Genomic DNA, 18,316 nt, shown 5'->3' with positions numbered 1-18,316 from the left:
CTAGCAATTATTTTGTCTCGTTTTTCATTTCTAATGAAAACGACGAGCTGAACAATGACTGACTGATCAGTGTTGACTGTATACACATTGTATGGATCCCATACAACTTACAACTACTGCAGCATGACAATAAATGTAACAAATACAACTATTTACAGATAAATGATGTATAACACATAACACTTAGAGGCTCACATACGACCCTGATTCCAAAAACATTTGAGAAGCGTAAAAACAGATACTATCACCTGTTACCAATGAACCTGTTTACTTGTGGAATGTTCCAAACAGGTGTTTTTGGAGCATTCCACTACTTTCCCAGTCTTAAGTTGCACCTAACCCTACTTCTTTGAAATTCAGAATAAGCATATATTTACAAAAGTCAATGAAGTCGATGAGGTCAAACATTAAATATATTTTCTTTGTGCTGTTTTCCATTGAGCCGATGTCAAAAAGGATTTTTCTCTTTTTTTTTTGGGAATCAGGGTTGCAGATAACTAAAACAGGTGTGAATATCGACACTCCATCTGTAACACATTCAGCAAAAATATCTTCAAGTATTGGCTGGAGAGCTCCCAGAGGGGAACCCGGATGGCTTCATATATGTTCCTAAAACACAGAAACAAAATGATCACAGTGTCAATGTTAGGCGAATATAAAAGTGCCGCACTGAGGATTCAGGCAATCTATGCTGTTGTGGCCATAATAGCAGCGATTTATTTTATTCCGATCTTTCATTATTAATACTGCATGGGCCACATGTCCCAAAGTAGAACTGAATATGTGTTGTGTGACAATAAATGTATATCAAAGTCACGTTTTCCAATAAATTCATGAAAAGACAATGAATGAATCACTGTTGCTGCTTGGAAATGCATGACTAATCCGTTTTCAAGCAGCAATAGGTTATGTTGATGTTTGACAGGAAGTGTCAGCCTCTCAGTGTTGCCAACTTACCGCCATGTCTTTTGACGTCAGTGTTGAAACTGTCACTCCATCAAGAAAAACTGTATTCAGGTAGCCCTCCCCGTAAGAAACGTCCTCATCCTCATAACTGTCGACACCAACGCTGAAAGCCTCTTTTATCTTCTCTGGCACCATAAAGTAAAGCATCACCACCAGAATCCCAATGATGGTGCACAGCACACCTGGAAATCATTTGAGTGGAAATCACGACCCATGAGCAGGCCTCGAATGTCAGTTTAAAGGACAAAACATACGAAATGAATGTGCAGCTTGTCATCTTTACCAGTGGCCAGAGCCAGCCAGAATGAATGGCTGTACTGGGTTTCAAAGGAGTCCGTTCCTATGGAGAAAACACACTGTGGCACGTTCATGATGGTGGAGAAGGAGGCCATGGAGAAGAAGATGAAGGCGGCGGTGGCCAACATCATGTAGCCGGCGTACAGGATGACCGGCATGCAGAAGAGGATATTGGCGAGCATCCAGCAGCAAAACGCCGTCCTGCGAAAGTGTGCAGCCATTTCAGTTTCAGCTACTTTTAACAACCGCCTGCTGAAACTGAAAGTATACTAATACAACTTCTGTACGCAGCTATCTAGTGTGTTACCAGAGGGTTGCAGAGGCGTATCGTCCAGAGTATCTGTACTGAAAGATGAGTCCACACGGGCTGCTCCGGGTGAATTTCTCAGCGATGTACAGGATGGGGGTGGGCAAACCTTTCTCCAGAGCATCCTCGTACTCTTCTTCAATAGTGCCGTGCCAGCTAAACATCTCATTGTAGTTAATGGTCTCATTGAACTGCACGACAGGATTCCCTAAGAGAGGAAAGAGGGGCAGATAGATGCACCTGAAATTCATATACCAGATAGATAAAAAAAGATTTATCTGATGTTATCACACAAGTTGGAGTTTTTACTACAGAGCTTGCAGTGATGTTTTATCAGACTACTGAGCCAGCATCTTAACTAAAGATCTAAGTTGTTTAAAGTCTAAGGCTGCCAGTATATGAGTGTATTGTACATTAATTCTGCACAAAACAACAGCAACAGTGACTCACCCTTTAGTGTAATGTTGATTCCGTACAGTCCGACATGCAAGCCGATCTCAGCGTTAACCACTACGTTGCTGAAAGACTTGTAGGTGGCATTAGTGGTCATTCTGGCCTCAGCCCAGTCGCTAGTAAAGTTGAGCGCTGCAGGGAAAGCACACAAAGGCGAATGGCGGTGGCAGGAAAAGGAAAATCTGCCATTTCTTCATCAACAACAACGGCAAAAACACACAACTCACCCACTATCACCGCACCTATGAACAAGCTGATAATTATACGAAACATCCAGAACAGCCTCTGACAGGAGGGGAAAAGAGCAGAATCAAAATTATAGCAGATAATTCTGAGGTTTTGTGATACCACTGCAGTGAGTAATAGCTTATCGGATGGGCTGCACTCACCGTCTTCCCTCGTATCCCCGGCAGGATGAGAAGAAGACTGACTGCTAGCACAAGGAAGACCAGAATAATGGTGAGCAAGCTGCCACTGAAGATGAAGGAGGTCCTTTGTAGAGGGTAGAATGGGTAAATGTCATCGTAGAAAGTCATCTTAGCACCTGATCTTACGGACGCAGCTGAGGCTAGACAGTGTAACAGAGAAGACAGTGTTAGTGGTTGGGTTCTCAGTTTCCTCCAGATGCAGAGATAACAGCTCTTGTTCCTTACGGCAGATAAAGGATTGGACATTATTACAGCCATGTCTGCCTCATGTAATGCCATCTAACGCTCCCTGGTGCTGTGGGGTCTTTACTGCAAATAAATAAATGCATCTGTATAACACACAAAGGCATGTCATTCTGTTGGCTGCATCCATGTGACCACGTCAGTCGGCGTAATGTAAATAGGTGCTCTTGATTTGGTTCCATCCTGGTTTAAATGAATCATTTGAGTCCAGATTAAATGAAAAGTTTGAAACACAAACAATCAATCACACAGGGAAAAGTTCAAATCCAAAAGATCTCTCTTACCTGAACGACGCTGAGTGAGGACGAAGAGAGTGAAGTGTGAATGTCGAGGGAACATACACTTCTTTTATAGCAGCGGTCCCCTTTGTGTCACTGAGGAGGAGGATGTATTGACCAGAGAGCTGTGGAAAAGAGGAGTGATCCAAAGATGGTAACCATTCCCATTTGGGCAACACAGGTCACATGTAGTCTGTGATAAGCTGTGCAACCTATGTTGGCTTTAGTATTGCCCCATCCCTCACCTGAACTTGTGCTCCTGCACCACTTCTGCACTACATTTCAGCCTCTGCAGTGGGTAAGACTCAACTATTTCATCTTCTCTCATTACATATTGAGTGATAGAAGAAAAAGGTTTGTCTTTGGGTGTCTGAAGTTTATGTACAGAGCAAAAAGGAACAGTGCCATAGTTATGTAAAGTTTAAAAAAAAGCTGTAGAATTAGACTTCCTGGGGAATATAGTAGTAAAAGTCAGTTACCTTCAGTTTGTCTTTGCAGAGGTCCTTCTCTCCTCTTGACTGCGGACTGAGCTGAGGAGCATCTCTCGCTTCAATGGATTTGCGTAAACGGGTTTGGAGTATCTGTGCAGCGGTTGCTTTGGTGCTCTGTGTCAGTGAACGTGAGTGGACAGCAGCTGCACTTTTCAGAGTCGCCTAACTCGCGTAGACATTTACAGTGACAGACGCTGTTTAAACTGTCTTCAACAGATTCACGCTGTGAGATCCCCTGGGAGGTCCCTCGCTTTGACGGCTGGTACAACAGTTTGGGATACCCCAAACGCGGAGCTGTCGGTAAGTTGCCGTAGCGTGCATCAGCAGCTTAGCCTGCCAGCACACCTGGTCACCGGACTGTGTTTGTGCTCGCGCAGGTTCTCACCTTGTGCGCCTCGTGCCCGCGCAGTACCGAGACGGTGTCTACCAGCCTGTCCAGGAGCCGCTGCTGCCAAACGCGCGCAAGCTGAGTAGCCTGCTCGCCGGGGGCCCCTCCGGTCTGCCCTCAACCCGGAACCAGACCGTGCTCTCTCTGTTCTTTGGTAAATATTAACTGCATGTTGTTGCATTGGTGTGCTTGTCAAAACGTCTTAAATGAGGTCGCAAATTGAATGTTTGTCGGAAGGACACACCAATATGGCGCACTGATATTTTACCACCCGTATTTTACGGAAATGCGGACGCAACACAGGAATGGGATTTTAGGATTGATCCATGTTTCTTATGTAAATGTTGAATTAAGTGATCATCTATTAGAAAAAAGTTGCATATGACAAATTCAGTTCAATATTAATATAATGAAGATCTTGAGTCAGATGCTGCTTTTAAAGTTGATAATAGGTGATTGTAAACCATTAATACGTCGAGATATTCATTCAAACTTTTGTTCATGATTTAACATTTCGCTTTCAGCAGAAATGGAAAAATCAAACAAACAGACAAACAAACAAACAAATAATAATAATAATAATAATAATAAAAGCCATTCAGGATCCAGGTGAATGTCTTTTGCAGTAATGACTTTTCATTATTTTTTATTCTCAGGTTATCATGTTGCTTTTGAACTTTTTGACTCAAGAACTCCCGGGTGTCCACCTGAGTTCATGAACATCCCCGTCCCAAAAGGTGACCCTGTCTTTGACCCTGCTGCCACTGGAAAAGTCCTACTGCCCTTCCAGAGAGGACCATGGGACAAAGAGTCCGGCCAGAGTCCCAGCAACCCTCGCACACAGGTGCTGATCACTGACTCTTATCAATATGACATAACATGGTTAATGTTACTGCCAAACTGCAGCCCCCAGAAACAATCAGCAACGTGAACAGTAAGTTAAGCACAGTTCAGGCAGTTCTGGAGTTGCACTTCACTGAAATTTCCCCTCGCGGGACAAATAAAGGAATATTGATCTTCACATGACGTTCATGTATATTTACCTTTCCTGAAGTGTAATAATTTGAAGTAAGCAAATACCACACATGTAGGTCAACTTGGTGACAGCGTGGATAGATGGCAGCTCCATCTACGGCCCCTCCGCGTCCTGGTCTGACTCCCTGAGAAGCTTCTCTGGAGGTCTCCTGGCTTCGGGCTCTGAGTCGGACATGCCGAATCTTTCAACAGGGCACAGCCTCATGTGGAGCGCCGCAGACCCTTCTACAGGAGAGCATGGACCTCAGGGCCTTTATGGTGAGACGTTTTATACTTCCTGCTTCAGATCAGACCTGCACCACACCCTATTCACAAATATTTCATTTTATTGTCCGCTCGGTACCAAGCAGTTTGGTTTATATCATCAGGAGCACGTTAGAAATATGCTGATGGAGCTGTTGCAGATAGGTACCCTTAACTGGCTCCTACTGTACGCCACTGATTAAAGGGAAAGTTCACTCAAAAACACAGTCAAACACAATTTCCTCCTTAACTTTATTGAGGAAATGTTGGCTGAAGCTCAACCTAAAACTGTGGAGCTCAGTTACATTTGTTTTATTGACTAAAACCCCAAAACTCAACAATAACATATCTTTCCAGGTAGAATGCCACATTGTGAACATTTCTTCCCCTTAAATCAGCAATTGTCAATGAAAGGCCACTATACAGCATGTGAAAAATGAGATTCCTATGCAGCTTTTCAGCGTTTTGAACATCCTAAAGTAGTCCAACTACAAATCTCAGCAAATCACATTAAAACTATCCGGATGCTTGGACTTCACTCAAGATAAGACTGAATATGTTTTAGTGAGTGTCTGGCTGACCTATACCTTAAGAAATGTAGTATCTGTTGTTTATTCGGCATGTGGCAATAATATCCGTGCAATCCATACTGCGGATGGCTGAGAACAAAGAGCACAAATATCTTGCACGTATTGTTTCTCCCTGTGTTGATCAGGGTTGCAGCCTGAGAGTCTGAGTCAAGAGAGGCCCCACCTGACGTGTGTTATGACTCTTTAATTATTGTGTAAATGGATTGTCACCCTCACCACAGTAAATCCCTCTCTCTATAGCTGAGAGGATGCCACGCAGGTGTCATGCAACCAGTGTTTTGTTGCTTGTTTTGTTAAAGGTGTGTCGTTATTATCTGGGGTGGAGGCGGAGGATCTTCTCCTGTTGTCACAGCGCTGCTGTCATGCTCTTAAAAACAAACAGCCAAGTTATCATCCCATTAGTGGTCAGAGATACTCATCAATCAATCTAATGAAGCGTGACATTGTAGAGATAAGGCACAGAAAATTGGGGAATTTAAGGACAGTTTTTAATATAAAAAAAATGTGCAGCCTCTTCTCTATGAATTAATTAATAGTGTTGCAGCTACAATGATGGTAATTCTCAGGATGGAATAGCAGAATTCCCTATAACTTGTGTCCTATAACTTATATTTTCTGTATCCAGTGTTGGGAAATGCCTGGGCCAATGAGAACATGTTCACGGCAGCAGAGGGGATTATCTGGTTTCGCTACCACAATTATGTCGCCTCCAAACTGCATGAGGAACACCCAGAGTGGTCAGACGAAGAGCTGTTTCAAAACGCCAGGAAGACCGTTGTGGCCACATTCCAGGTAGAAGGAAGAGTCTCCATGTAATCCTCTCACTGCGCAGGTGCTGATTTAATTTGCACTCTGGAAAGAACGAGGTTGCATCAGCAACAGGTGGTCGAGATTTTATGGATGAAATTGATGGTTTTAGTTTAAGGGCGAATGCATCATCTCTCACTGGTTTGATTAGTTGAGTCTGTCCTCTGCAGCAAAACCGTTAACAACCCCAATACCAAAAAAAGTGAAGATGTTTTACCTCCAAAGGCTCACTCATTCACAGGCAAGGATGGAGCGAGGTTCACCACTTTGTGAACTCATGATTATATGAAGGATAATACTACATGGGCTTGGGAAGTCTTCATTAAAACAAAGTTTGTTTGCAAATGATTACATTCTGCTTTTATTTACATCCCATCTTTTTTGGAATCAGGGTTGTATAATCAAATTATATTTTCGATCATATCCAATCCAAAATCACAAGCTGCAATCATAAAATTAGTTTATATATATATGAGAGAGAGAGAGAGAGAGAGAGAGAGAGAGAAACTCCTCCAAAAAGAGGAAGGAAAGAGAAAACTCAGCTTGCAGGATAAAGTATCATCAAACCCTGTGCAATCATGTTCAGGTTTAGTGTGGATTCAAAAACGCCGATGTAACTTTTATCCCTCCTGTTTGTCCACACAGAATATTGCTCTTTACGAATGGCTGCCTGGATATCTGGGAGACAAAAAGCTTCCTCCTTATCCAGGTAAGAATCATCCAGAGTACGTGTGCGCACAAGTGGAGGGGAACAGGTAATGCACCGGTGCCCACAAGCCGTGGTGAGGTGAGCTATCGCTGGTGGTGTTTGACAAATATGTGCTCCGTCAGCAAAGCGTCACCCTGAGCCTCCTTGTGCTGCTGAATAAGCACCCGCAGCTGAAGAAAGTTAAAGGGACTATGGTCAGATGACCCCATCACCTTAATCACTCTTCATTTTCAGACCTATACTGCTTTTGTTGCCTCACTTTGACCATTTGGGTGATGATATATGGTGGCGGCATTCGTGAGGATTGTTTGTAATTCATATTGTAGTTTATTTTATTCCCAGTGTGTTCTGTTCTGATTTATCTGTACACAGGTTACCAGAAGTTTGTGGATCCGGGGATCTCTCCTGAGTTTGAGGCTGCTGCCATAAGATTTGGCATCACTATGGCTCCACCTGGTGTTTACATGAGGTATTATTCTTTTTTTCCCATGTTGGGAAAAACAGAAGCATACTAACTCAGTGGGCTTTAGTGTTAGGCCCGTAAACAGCATCCATCTAGACTAGATCATACTAACTGTTAGACATAAAACCCTCTTCATCTCCTTTATCCTACAGAAACAGAACCTGCCATTTTCGGGAGGTTGTCAACATCGATGGCAGCTTATCACCAGCAATGCGTCTTTGTAACAGCTTTTGGAAACGTGAGGTACATCATGATCCTGCTTCTGCGTTTTCATAAGAGTGCAAGGAAGAATTTTATAATTTCATTTAAATACTGTTTGCGTTTATTGCCACAAACCGTCTCTCCACCGCACTCACAGCCCACTTTCATTTCACTGTCCTTACTTGTAAGCACTCGTATAATTATTATTTATTCATAAACGAGAGCAGGCAGTGAAGACGCATTTAGCACAATTGTTTATTTGTGGAGACAGTGGAAAAGCACAGAAGGAGAGCAGCAGAGTGGCTGCGGCAGGATTTGACCCAGGATCTTTGTGGCTTCAGAGGCAGGAAAGTGAAACACTGTGTGTCTCAGAGCACAAATGGGACAAACCTGTAGAAATACTTAAGCATTGTTTTATTTATGAATCACTTCACGTGTTTCTGTAGAGAAAGGTAAAGCTATTGCATGGCTAAAATCTGTGATGTGCATGTTTTTACACTGTAAATCTTAACCTGAATGCATTTCTGATAATATCTGTTAAATATGGATCTTTTACAAGAAATCAGGGAGCAAATACTTGTTCTTTCTCTATAAATTATCTCTCTGGAGAATTAGTTTAGAGACAGGAGATATATTATGTCCTGATCTGTGTTTTACACATGCTTTTGTAATTTTGTTTCCAGACTGTCAACGTAAAGACGAGCCAGGACGTAGACGACCTCCTCATGGGCATGGCTTCACAGATTGCAGAGAGAGAAGACAATATTGTTGTGGAGGACCTGAGAGGTGTTTAATCCTCTTTCTTCACTGCATGTATCAGAAATCAGAAACAAGTTTATTGCCACGTGGGTGTTGACATGCAAGGACATTGTCTTGGTGTTGTGGTGCACATCAGTAAAGAATATGCAAATTAAGAGAAAGTACCACAAAAGTCAATAAACATAAAAAACTAGAATAAAAGCACTTAACATATCACTGGTATGTAGTCAAGTTCCAAACTAATATTCAGTGCTCTGATCTGATTTGCACCCTGACAGACTTCATGTACGGACCGCTAAGGTTCACCCGGACAGATCTGGTGGCCAAGACCATCCAGAGAGGAAGAGACTTTGGCCTGCGTAGTTACACTGAGGTCAGAAATGCTCTGGATCTGCCTGCGGTCAACACGTTTGAAGACATAAATCCTGAGCTCAACAGCACCAACCCGCAGGTAAAACCTAGAGTCTCTGAAGAACAGGGTTTGCTTTGAAAGTGTGGAGAATGCTTGATATTAACTGCTATGTTTTCAAGGAAAGGAATATGCCCGAGTTCAAATACATCTACAATCTGGAAATCCTCACGTCAACCAAAAATATCTTTGAACTTGAAATGAAATGATCCCGTTGTCATGTTTGTTTGCTGTCTCCTGCCACGTTCAGTCGTCATTCATGGTTAGATAAATCCTCTGCTGATCTCTTACTGGTTTAGGTACCTTGAAAGTGCTTAAAAAGTGCTTGAATGTTATCCTCAAAAAGCTGCACAAACCCTGGCAGAAAAAGAGTCTGCATAAACAAACTGCATAATAAAACAGCAATCCTGTGAATTAAAGTGTGTCTTGTGTTCTGCAGTTGTTCCAAGATGTTGCAGAACTGTATAACGGAGACATCTCAAAACTGGAGCTCTTCCCTGGAGGACTGTTGGAGTCTCTCGATGGTCCAGGTCCAGTTTTCTCCACCATTGTCCTGGACCAGTTTGAACGCATAAGAAACGGAGACCGCTTCTGGTTCGAGAACAAACAGAATGGGTAAGCTCCTCTCTGAAGGACTTTCAGAATAGAAACAGACGCCATATTTTCTAATTCTACTGTGCGACTGATCTCATATCAGTGTTATATGTCATCTTACTACAGTTGTGTTTTCCAGTTTGTTCACAGACGACGAGATCCAGATGATCCGCAATGTGACCTTCCATGATGTCCTTGTTGCAGTCACAAGTGCAGAAGCCCCAGATATCCAAAATAACGTGTTCGTCTGGAGGGATGGTAAAATGTGCCTCGTATATTTGTTTCATAAACAAACAAGGATTTATTTAGAGTCGCTAATGTTTAGAGAATGGATTAAAAAAAAAGGGTCTCTCTGATACCTTAGGTGACCCTTGTGCTCAACCCACGCAGCTGAATGCGTCAATGCTCCATCCCTGCACTAATGCTACCAAACTTGATTACTTTGATGGGAGCAAAGCTGGCTTTGGGGTATTCATCGTTGTTCTGTTCCTCTTTCCTGTTGGTCAGTATCATACTCACAAATCCCTCTCTGTTAGCAGCAGTGATACCGAGATTGCTCACCAGCAGTTATGTCGTAAACCTGATAATCAGCTTTGTTTGCTTTCACAGTCAGCTTTCTAGTGGCCTACATGGTGGCGTATCTTCGCAAGTACAGGTACAAGAAGTTCCAGAGAAGAAGAAAAGCTGGCGAAAGGACAGAGGAACCAACTGTGGGAATTGCTGGTATGAAATCTGGGGGATTAAAAAATCCCTTTAATACAAATGTTAGTAAAAATATTAATATCTCATATAATAATATCAGGTTTTAAAACTGACTCAGTATAAATGGTTGCTATGATGCTGTGATTTACTGCTGAACTCGCCTTCAGCAACCACAGCTCAGACACCAGAATGAAATGTTGGTATTGCCTGTCTATGCAAACCACAGATCCACTAAATACGCATGCATATGAGAGATGACTGCCAAGCAGCAGACCACTGCTCAGGCTGTGTTTCTTGTGATAAAATCATGTATTTTTAATGAGACATCAGGACATTTTCCAGCTGTGTTTGTGGTGACAAAGGGTTAACTCTAATCCTAGGGTTAGGGTTAGGTTTGGGTGAAAGCTAGGGTTAGGGTTAGGGTTAGGGTTAGCTTTCACCCAACCTTAACCCTGGGTATTTAATGCCAAAACATGATCTTTTCCTAACCTGAACTAAGTGGGTTAGGGTTAGGGTTAGGGTTTTTGTGCCTAAACCTAACCAGGCCTTAACCACAGTGTTTTCACAACATTAAATGTAAATGTAAAGATCCGTAAAGTCTGAATGTGAAGAAACCAACAGTTTCAACATATCCACGGTTTGGAGGAACATTGTGAACAAGCTGAATTCAACTGATAATCAGTGATGGCGGCAGTGAAACCAACATCCCTTTGCTATTTTCTCTACTGCTAGCTTCTGTTATTTTACACCTGACTTCATTGTCATCCAGCATCCTGTCTCCCACCTCCTCTCAATTTGATTTTGCTCTCCAGCTTATGAGTGGCAGGGCCATAAAAAACCTCTGCATCCTGTCAGCGTGGAGGTCGACGAGAAGGGGAGGCTGCAGGTCTTCGACAGGTCTGGGTCTGCTCACCGATTCCTCAATCTGGCCAACCAGGACTACCTAGATGTCATTCTGTCCAGCAACCGTCAGCATAAAGCTCTGCTGCTCAAAGTGTCAAAAGAGTACGACCTGGTGAGTAGCTGGAGAGGATGGTTTGCACCTTCAGACTGTGCTGCATCTTGTGTAAGCATGTATACAACTAAATGTTCACATTTAAGATTGCACTTAAAGCACATGCAGCTTTCTCACTTATGCAGCAAAGTTGCTTCTATGCTCATATTTCACCGCATCCAGTCGTTGCTGCAGGCATGATTCTGCAGATTTACCTGATCTACGACATGTTTATCTCCCTCCAATCCTGTTAATCTCCTCGTGCTCCCTGTTCGCACGTCCAGGTGCTGTTTTTTGATGACGAGAGCAAACGTGCAGCATTTGTCAAGCATCTGCGCCAGGGGGTGACAGACATCACGCAAGAGATTAGAGTGAAGGAGATGAGAGAGGAGGAACTGCTGAAGGAGGCTTTAACCAGAGAGCAGAGGGCTCAGATTGTGGAAACTTTCATTCGACACGCGTTCTCTAAGGTACTGTCAGCCTCTGGATGTTTACCTCATCCTCTGCTCACTTACAGCAGCATCAGCTTTAAGCTCGTCCACAAACTGTCGTCAGACCTTTTTGAGGTCAAATTAGGTCCGACCTCCAGCCAAAAGAACTAATTGTTGGTCTTGATGGTGAGCTCATCGCTGATGGTCTTACAGCAACCTCAGTTAACGTCGGAGATATTACTAATGACACTATGGTGACGTATAATGACGCTGTCCCTCTGGTGCACAGGTCTTGGAAATAGAGAAGTGTGACGCCGGGGACATGAGTGGCGTTTCCCGCAAGAAAGCCAGAGAGGTTCTCCAGTGCGAGCTGACAGCATCAGAGTTTGCTGCTGCACTGGGCCTCAAGCCCGACTGCTTATTTGTGGATTCCATGTTCACACTAGCTGATAAAGATGGAAATGGTTACCTCTCCTTCCAAGAGTTTCTTGATGTGATTGTTATCTTTATGAAAGGTAAACTGCACAACAACAAAAGACTGTAGCTGTTTTGTGTATCTAGGCGTGCTGTCATCTAAGCATTGAATGACATGTAAATGTTAAAATGTAAGAGCAGCTGCAGAGTTAAAGAACAAAACTGTTGCTTATATATATACTTTTCTGTCTATTTTTAGTAAAACATCATACCAATTCAATGTTCCCAAATTTCATGAGAGTGGAAAAGCATCTCAGTCAGCATTTTGACCATCACATGAAACCTTCTGCTGAAACCTGATAATAATCAACTTCATTTTGCTGTGCTAGCTGCTCTCCAGGGACGATCCACTGCAACCGTCCAGCTGCAAATGAAAATAAATTTACATGCATAGCATTAGTTGATCATTTAATTCTCTTTGATTGAAGGTTTTACGCATAGCATGTCTATGGATATTTACTAAAAAATTTATTTAAAAAAAAAGCAAAAACCAGTACTGTCTGGCCCTACAGTACATTATTAATCCAATGTGTGTTTAATCAGGGTCTCCTGAGGAAAAATCCAAGTTGATGTTCTCCATGAACGACATCGGTGGAACTGGTTTCTTATCCAAAGAAGAATTTGCCAGGATGCTCAGGTTTGCGTTGTATTTTTATTTTTCATGACGGCATCTTTTTTTCCCGCCTGGTGGTTCGTCTTCAGTCCTGTTTTTGTGCCACAGGTCTTTCATTGAGATCTCCAACGGCGCTCTGTCAAAGAGCCAGGCAGAGGACGGCATCAAAGCCATGATGCAGACCGCGGGCTTTGACAACAAGGAGAAAATCACATGGGAGGACTTCCATTACCTCCTGCGGGACCATGACAAGGAGCTGCAGTTTGCTCAACTCAATGTCAAAGGTTGCATGGTTTTATCTACAAAGATCTGTTTTTAATCCTCATTCTCATTCTGATGAATCTACATCTGCTGTGTGCGTGCGTGCAGGGATGGAGAAACAGGGGAAGAAGCGGCTGAGTCGAGACCAGAGAGTGTCTTTCATCTGTCCAGCAAACAGGTGAGACAAGAGGACATGCAGGCTGTAATTCCTATGTAACAACTATCGCTTGACACCACAGATAAAAACAATGATCCACTGCAGCCTTTTCACTTATTCAGTTCAGTTGTTGTTTCCCATCATACAATCTCCTTCATTTTTTGTTTGCTGCAGCTTCAAGACAGATGGAGACGAGCTACGCAGACGGAAAAAGTTTGTGAAATTGTTCTCTTCCTGTAAATGACTTTCCGAAGGAAATAGAAAAGATAAGAAAACAAACAAAAACTGATACAGCTCTGTATCAGTTCTGATGTTTTCTTCTACAATAACTGAAAACCATCCTCCAGTTTTAAAAAAATGCAGTCAACTTCCTTTTACATGTGTTTTTTTTGCATATTTTGCACATACGATGGAGTGGAGGGTGAAAAACCCTACATCTAACAGACAGGACATGGAATACTCCCTAAATAAAGTCTAATGGATATGAATATCTTCAGGTTAAGTGTCAAAACTCCAGATGTTTACGTGAAGCCCAAGCGCGAGCGGTACATAAGGAGCCCAGTGCAGCAGAAGATCCAGCAATTCAAGCGTTTCATTGAGAACTATCGGCGTCATATCGTCTGCTTCATAGTCATTTACGGCATCGCAGCTGGTGTGGCCCTTGACAGATGCTACTGTGAGTGGAAATCCTTCTTCTGCTACCTCCGTCTAACACGTTAATGTTTGATAGTCATTATTTAACTTCAGCGTTGTACTTTTCCTGACAGTGTGAGCCTTTTCTGAAGTGAGCTTCTAGAACTGATTAAAAACGCTGTTTTCAGATTACACTGTGCAGGCTGAATCGACAGGCCTCCCTGAGACTTCGGTGGTGGGCATCACTGTCTCCCGCGGCGCAGCGGCCGCCATCTCCTTCCTCTTTCCCTACATGCTCCTCACTGTGTGTCGCAACCTGATCACACTGTGCCGAGAGACCTTCCTCAACCGATACATCCCCTTTGACGCTGCCATCGATTTCCATCGCTTCATGGCCATGACTGCCATCATCCTGTCAGGTTGGCAGACAGGAAAGACAGGATCACAGGAGCACTGAAATGAAAGTAGAGAGAAATCTGTGATGTCTTCGCTTGTTAACACTCTTGTTTCTGTTCTGACCGTAGTTGTTCATAGTTTGGGCCATGTGGTCAACATCTACATCTTCTCCGTGAGCGACCTCAGCATCCTGTCTTGTCTGTTCCCCAAAGTTTTTTGCAACAATGGGTAATGTTTGACATTTTAGCAGCGATTTGCACACTTTGCAGTGACTGATTTTGGCTGATTTTCAGTGTGTTTTCATTTTAGGTCTGAACTTCCTATGAAGTGGTCGTGGTGGTTCTTTGAAAGTGTTCCAGGTATCACAGGAAACCGATTTTAGACCTTCAGTTGTACACGGACTGCTTGTTGTATTATGCTAATTCTCTTTTTTTGCTGTGCTTTGTCTTTTTCCAGGAATGACTGGTGTCTTGCTTCTTCTTACTTTTGCGTTTATGTATGTTTTTGCTTCACACTATTTCCGGCACATCAGTTTTCGTGGATTTTGGATTACACACTACCTCTATGTTGTTGTGTATATCCTTGTAAGTACTTTTCTAACTTTAAAAATACCCTAAATGTATTCTGCAGTCAGGTGGCCTTCATGATGCCAGGCAGTTTTACAAATAGTTTAATGCTGGCTTTTGTTTTCATTGGACAGACAGTTGTTCATGGCAGTTACGCCCTGCTCCAAGAGCCACGTTTCTACATCTACCTAATCCCACCGGCACTGCTCTTCCTGCTGGACAAACTAATCAGCTTGAGCAGGAAGAAGTTGGAGATCCCGGTGGTCAGAGCTGAACTGCTGCCTTCAGGTGACAGTTTGAGTGTCCTGGTTGGTTTGGTGACACCTGGAGCATTTTTGTCATATAAATATTGCGATACTTTCATCTGTGGGCCATGGGTAACACACTTAACAGACATTTATTTAGATGAAAATCTTCAACATACAACTTTAACAACTCCTTGGAAATCGCCATGGGGTCTTTCAACTGCATCATTATTCTCTTTCTCTCCTTTTGCTTATTAAATTGCACTTTTGCATCATCGCTGAAATCACATAATGCTTGTGTGGATGGTGTATTTGAGTTCACACTTCCCTTGTCTGCTCTACCTGTAGGAGTGACACATCTGGAGTTCAAGCGACCACAGGGCTTCACGTACCGTTCAGGCCAGTGGGTTCGCATTGCCTGCCTCATGTTGGGCACAGATGAGTACCATCCATTCACACTGACGTCAGCCCCTCACGAAGAAACTTTGAGCCTGCACATTCGAGCCGTGGGGCCCTGGACTAGCCAGCTCAGAGAGCTCTACACTGAAGAAAACCTGCTCGAGCTTGGAGCCTATCCAAAGGCAGGCCAAAGCATTATTATTATGTGTGTAAATAGTTTTGACTGCTTCTCCATTGTTTGTCATTTCATGATATATATTTTATTTCATCCTCAGCTGTACTTGGATGGCCCATTTGGCGAGGGCCATCAGGAGTGGACTGAATTTGAGGTGTCTGTTCTGGTGGGAGGAGGAATTGGAGTCACCCCATTCGCCTCCATCCTAAAAGACCTGGTGTTCAAGTCCTCTCTCAAGTCCAAGATTCAGTGTAAAAAGGTGCTGCTTTAAATCAAACAGCCTACAGTATATTTTGTCTTAAATCCAGCCCTGAAACATTATTTATTTGTGCAAGGAGCTCACTCTATAAACAATGTCCGGCTAACATTCACTGATTATCTGAAGGTGTACTTCATCTGGGTGACACGAACTCAGCGTCAGTTTGAATGGGTGTCAGACATCATCAGGGAGGTGGAGGAGATTGACACTCAGGAGCTGGTCTCAGTCCACACCTACATCACCCAGGTGGCTGAAAAGTTCGACCTCCGTACTACCATGCTGGTGAGATCTGCAGTTCTCTTTCTAAGTAAAAAAAAAAAAAAAAAATAGAAAGTTGACTGATAAGCTAGAATACAGCTAGCCAGGTTTTGTTACCTTTGTAAACTCTCGGCACCAAAGAGAATAGCATATTTCCCTAAACTGTTTGTTTAAAATGAAATATGTGAAATTAATGATTGACCCCTCACTGCTGTCTTTGTAATGTGTGGACAGTATGTGTGTGAGCGCCACTTTCAGAAGGTGTGGAACCGCAGCCTCTTCACCGGTCTGCGCTCCGTCACCCACTTCGGCCGTCCTCCCTTGGTGTCCTTTTTAAGCTCACTGCAGGAGGTTCACCCCGAGGTCAGCCCTTCATCCATCTTCAGCTACCTCGTGTTTGTAGACATTGCCCAGTACACCAGCCTGGAGAAAATTAATTATTTTAACCTTTAAATTTGTATTGTTTTCTGTAGGTGGGTAAAATGGGTGTTTTCAGCTGTGGACCACCTGGACTGACCAAGAATGTGGAGAAAGCTTGCCAACAGATGAACAAGAGGGATCAGGCCCATTTTATACATCACTATGAGAACTTTTAACATGTCTTCAGCGCTGGACTACATGGTTATAGAGCAGAAAACAAGTTTCTGCAGCAGTTACTTAGAAAGGCTTTTCCACACACAATCACAGAGCAAACGTAGGAAGTTCTGATTTTTGCTTGCTGTTTAAATGTGTCTACTTCATCGTGTCTTTATTCTCTAATCATTGGGCTACAGTCATTTCTATCAGTCGAGGATAACACATTTTTATTTCATGTAATATCATAAAAATACAGATTTTATGTTTAATCATTTTTAATCATCATGCATCCTGTCATTTTTTATTTTCCGCCTTTTTAGCTGTGATTGTTTGCCAGAGTTTTTGAAATCATAATGTATGATTGATTTTGTGTTATTGATTTCTTGTGCTTGTCATTTCTTGTGCTGGAAGTATCTGGAGGAAATAAATTCACATTTTACAATAGATCTGTAACACTGTACTGTCAGAGGGACGTGTCCCCAAACCCAAACACAACAGCGCCACACTCAGCTCGTAGCATTAAACGTTGTGTCTTTGTTGCGGGACATTTGATTACATAAGGACCTGTGGGGTTTTGTGCAGTGGAAGTTCTCTAAATTCTGCTTTTGGCTCCTTCTGGTGCTTCTAGCTTTTGGACTAAAATTACACTTGAATTAACCTCAAACTCTTAGATTTGATTTGTTGGTTGAGTGGTAAGCCAGACAGCTCCTCCACCCAGGAGAAGAAATAAAAATGTTAACCTTCCTCAGGGAAGATGAATCAGTTATTAGCATTCATCTCGGCTATCATTGTGTGACAAACTGCGCTTGACATTTACAGCATGTGTTTGATATTTGTTCAACACAGTGACTGATATCTGCACAAATGTTATCATGCTGCACAATAGAAGGCTGCACACATTTGTTTGATTCTCAAACACATTAAGATATGAAGGGTGTATTCGGATATTTAATAAACTGCATCGACATGGTGGCGACCAGGTGAAACTCCCAGAGTAGAAACACAACAAGCTCACTCAACCACAGAAGTACTTCAAGTATTTATAGATTTTGTTTAAATTGCACTTTCAGCTTAAGGCCATGAGTTTGAGTGTGTGTGTGTGTGTGTGTGTGTGTGTATTATGAGGCAAACACCTTCACTCTTCAGATGAAACCCTTTCAACAAGACATCAAACCATTCGTGGCTGGAAAAGCACCATGAAGTCCCCCCACGTAGTCCTTTCAATGATCCATATTGAAGTGTATATGACTCCAACTACAGTCATATGGGTTGCGATCACAGGAAGCAGCCTTCAAGCTGACGTAAACAACTCATTTTTTTTCTTGAACTTTATTCACTCAGGATAGTTTAACTGGGAGCAATGCTCTCTTTTTCAGGAACGCCCTTCTCTCGTCACACAGTTGCACACATGGCTGCCCAGGTCAACCGCACACTAATCTGGTGGCCACTGGGCAGCTCCAGCTGAGCGGCTGGCTGTGACCAAGAACACCTCAGCAGCTGTGATGAAGGAGAGGCG

The 18,316-nt window shown here is 42.9% G+C and overlaps 2 protein-coding genes across 2 annotated transcripts; one reads left to right on the top strand and one right to left on the bottom strand.

The window, feature by feature from the left end:
* Positions 1–477: 477 nt before the first annotated feature.
* On the bottom strand, positions 478–3,060 carry duox2 (dual oxidase 2). The gene is made up of 8 exons (XM_076732847.1): positions 2,979–3,060; positions 2,413–2,591; positions 2,251–2,308; positions 2,021–2,155; positions 1,571–1,778; positions 1,250–1,464; positions 958–1,148; positions 478–609 (listed from the first exon to the last, which is right to left on the bottom strand). Exons 1-8 carry the CDS (start codon positions 3,031–3,033, stop codon positions 598–600), a joined length of 1,053 nt encoding a protein of 350 aa, XP_076588962.1. The 5' UTR covers positions 3,034–3,060; the 3' UTR covers positions 478–597.
* A 452-nt stretch (positions 3,061–3,512) lies between these two features.
* Positions 3,513–17,000, top strand: duox (dual oxidase). Its single transcript, XM_076732848.1, has 33 exons — positions 3,513–3,591; positions 3,680–3,763; positions 3,841–4,005; positions 4,508–4,695; positions 4,943–5,144; positions 6,345–6,511; positions 7,172–7,235; positions 7,608–7,704; positions 7,851–7,941; positions 8,583–8,685; positions 8,937–9,109; positions 9,507–9,682; positions 9,801–9,919; positions 10,026–10,163; positions 10,271–10,384; positions 11,176–11,378; positions 11,642–11,827; positions 12,078–12,303; positions 12,806–12,899; positions 12,984–13,159; positions 13,245–13,314; positions 13,468–13,506; positions 13,791–13,969; positions 14,115–14,345; positions 14,451–14,550; positions 14,632–14,681; positions 14,779–14,910; positions 15,027–15,176; positions 15,482–15,714; positions 15,808–15,966; positions 16,093–16,248; positions 16,459–16,587; positions 16,698–17,000. Exons 1-33 carry the CDS (start codon positions 3,525–3,527, stop codon positions 16,818–16,820), a joined length of 4,584 nt encoding a protein of 1,527 aa, XP_076588963.1. The 5' UTR covers positions 3,513–3,524; the 3' UTR covers positions 16,821–17,000.
* The last annotated feature ends 1,316 nt before the right edge of the window (positions 17,001–18,316 follow it).

Source organism: Chaetodon auriga, chromosome 6, assembly GCF_051107435.1.
Source record: "Chaetodon auriga isolate fChaAug3 chromosome 6, fChaAug3.hap1, whole genome shotgun sequence".
In the NCBI taxonomy this organism is placed as follows: domain Eukaryota; kingdom Metazoa; phylum Chordata; class Actinopteri; order Chaetodontiformes; family Chaetodontidae; genus Chaetodon; species Chaetodon auriga.
The sequence above is the reverse complement of the archived record's forward strand: the minus strand, read 5'-3'. Positions and strand labels throughout refer to the sequence as shown.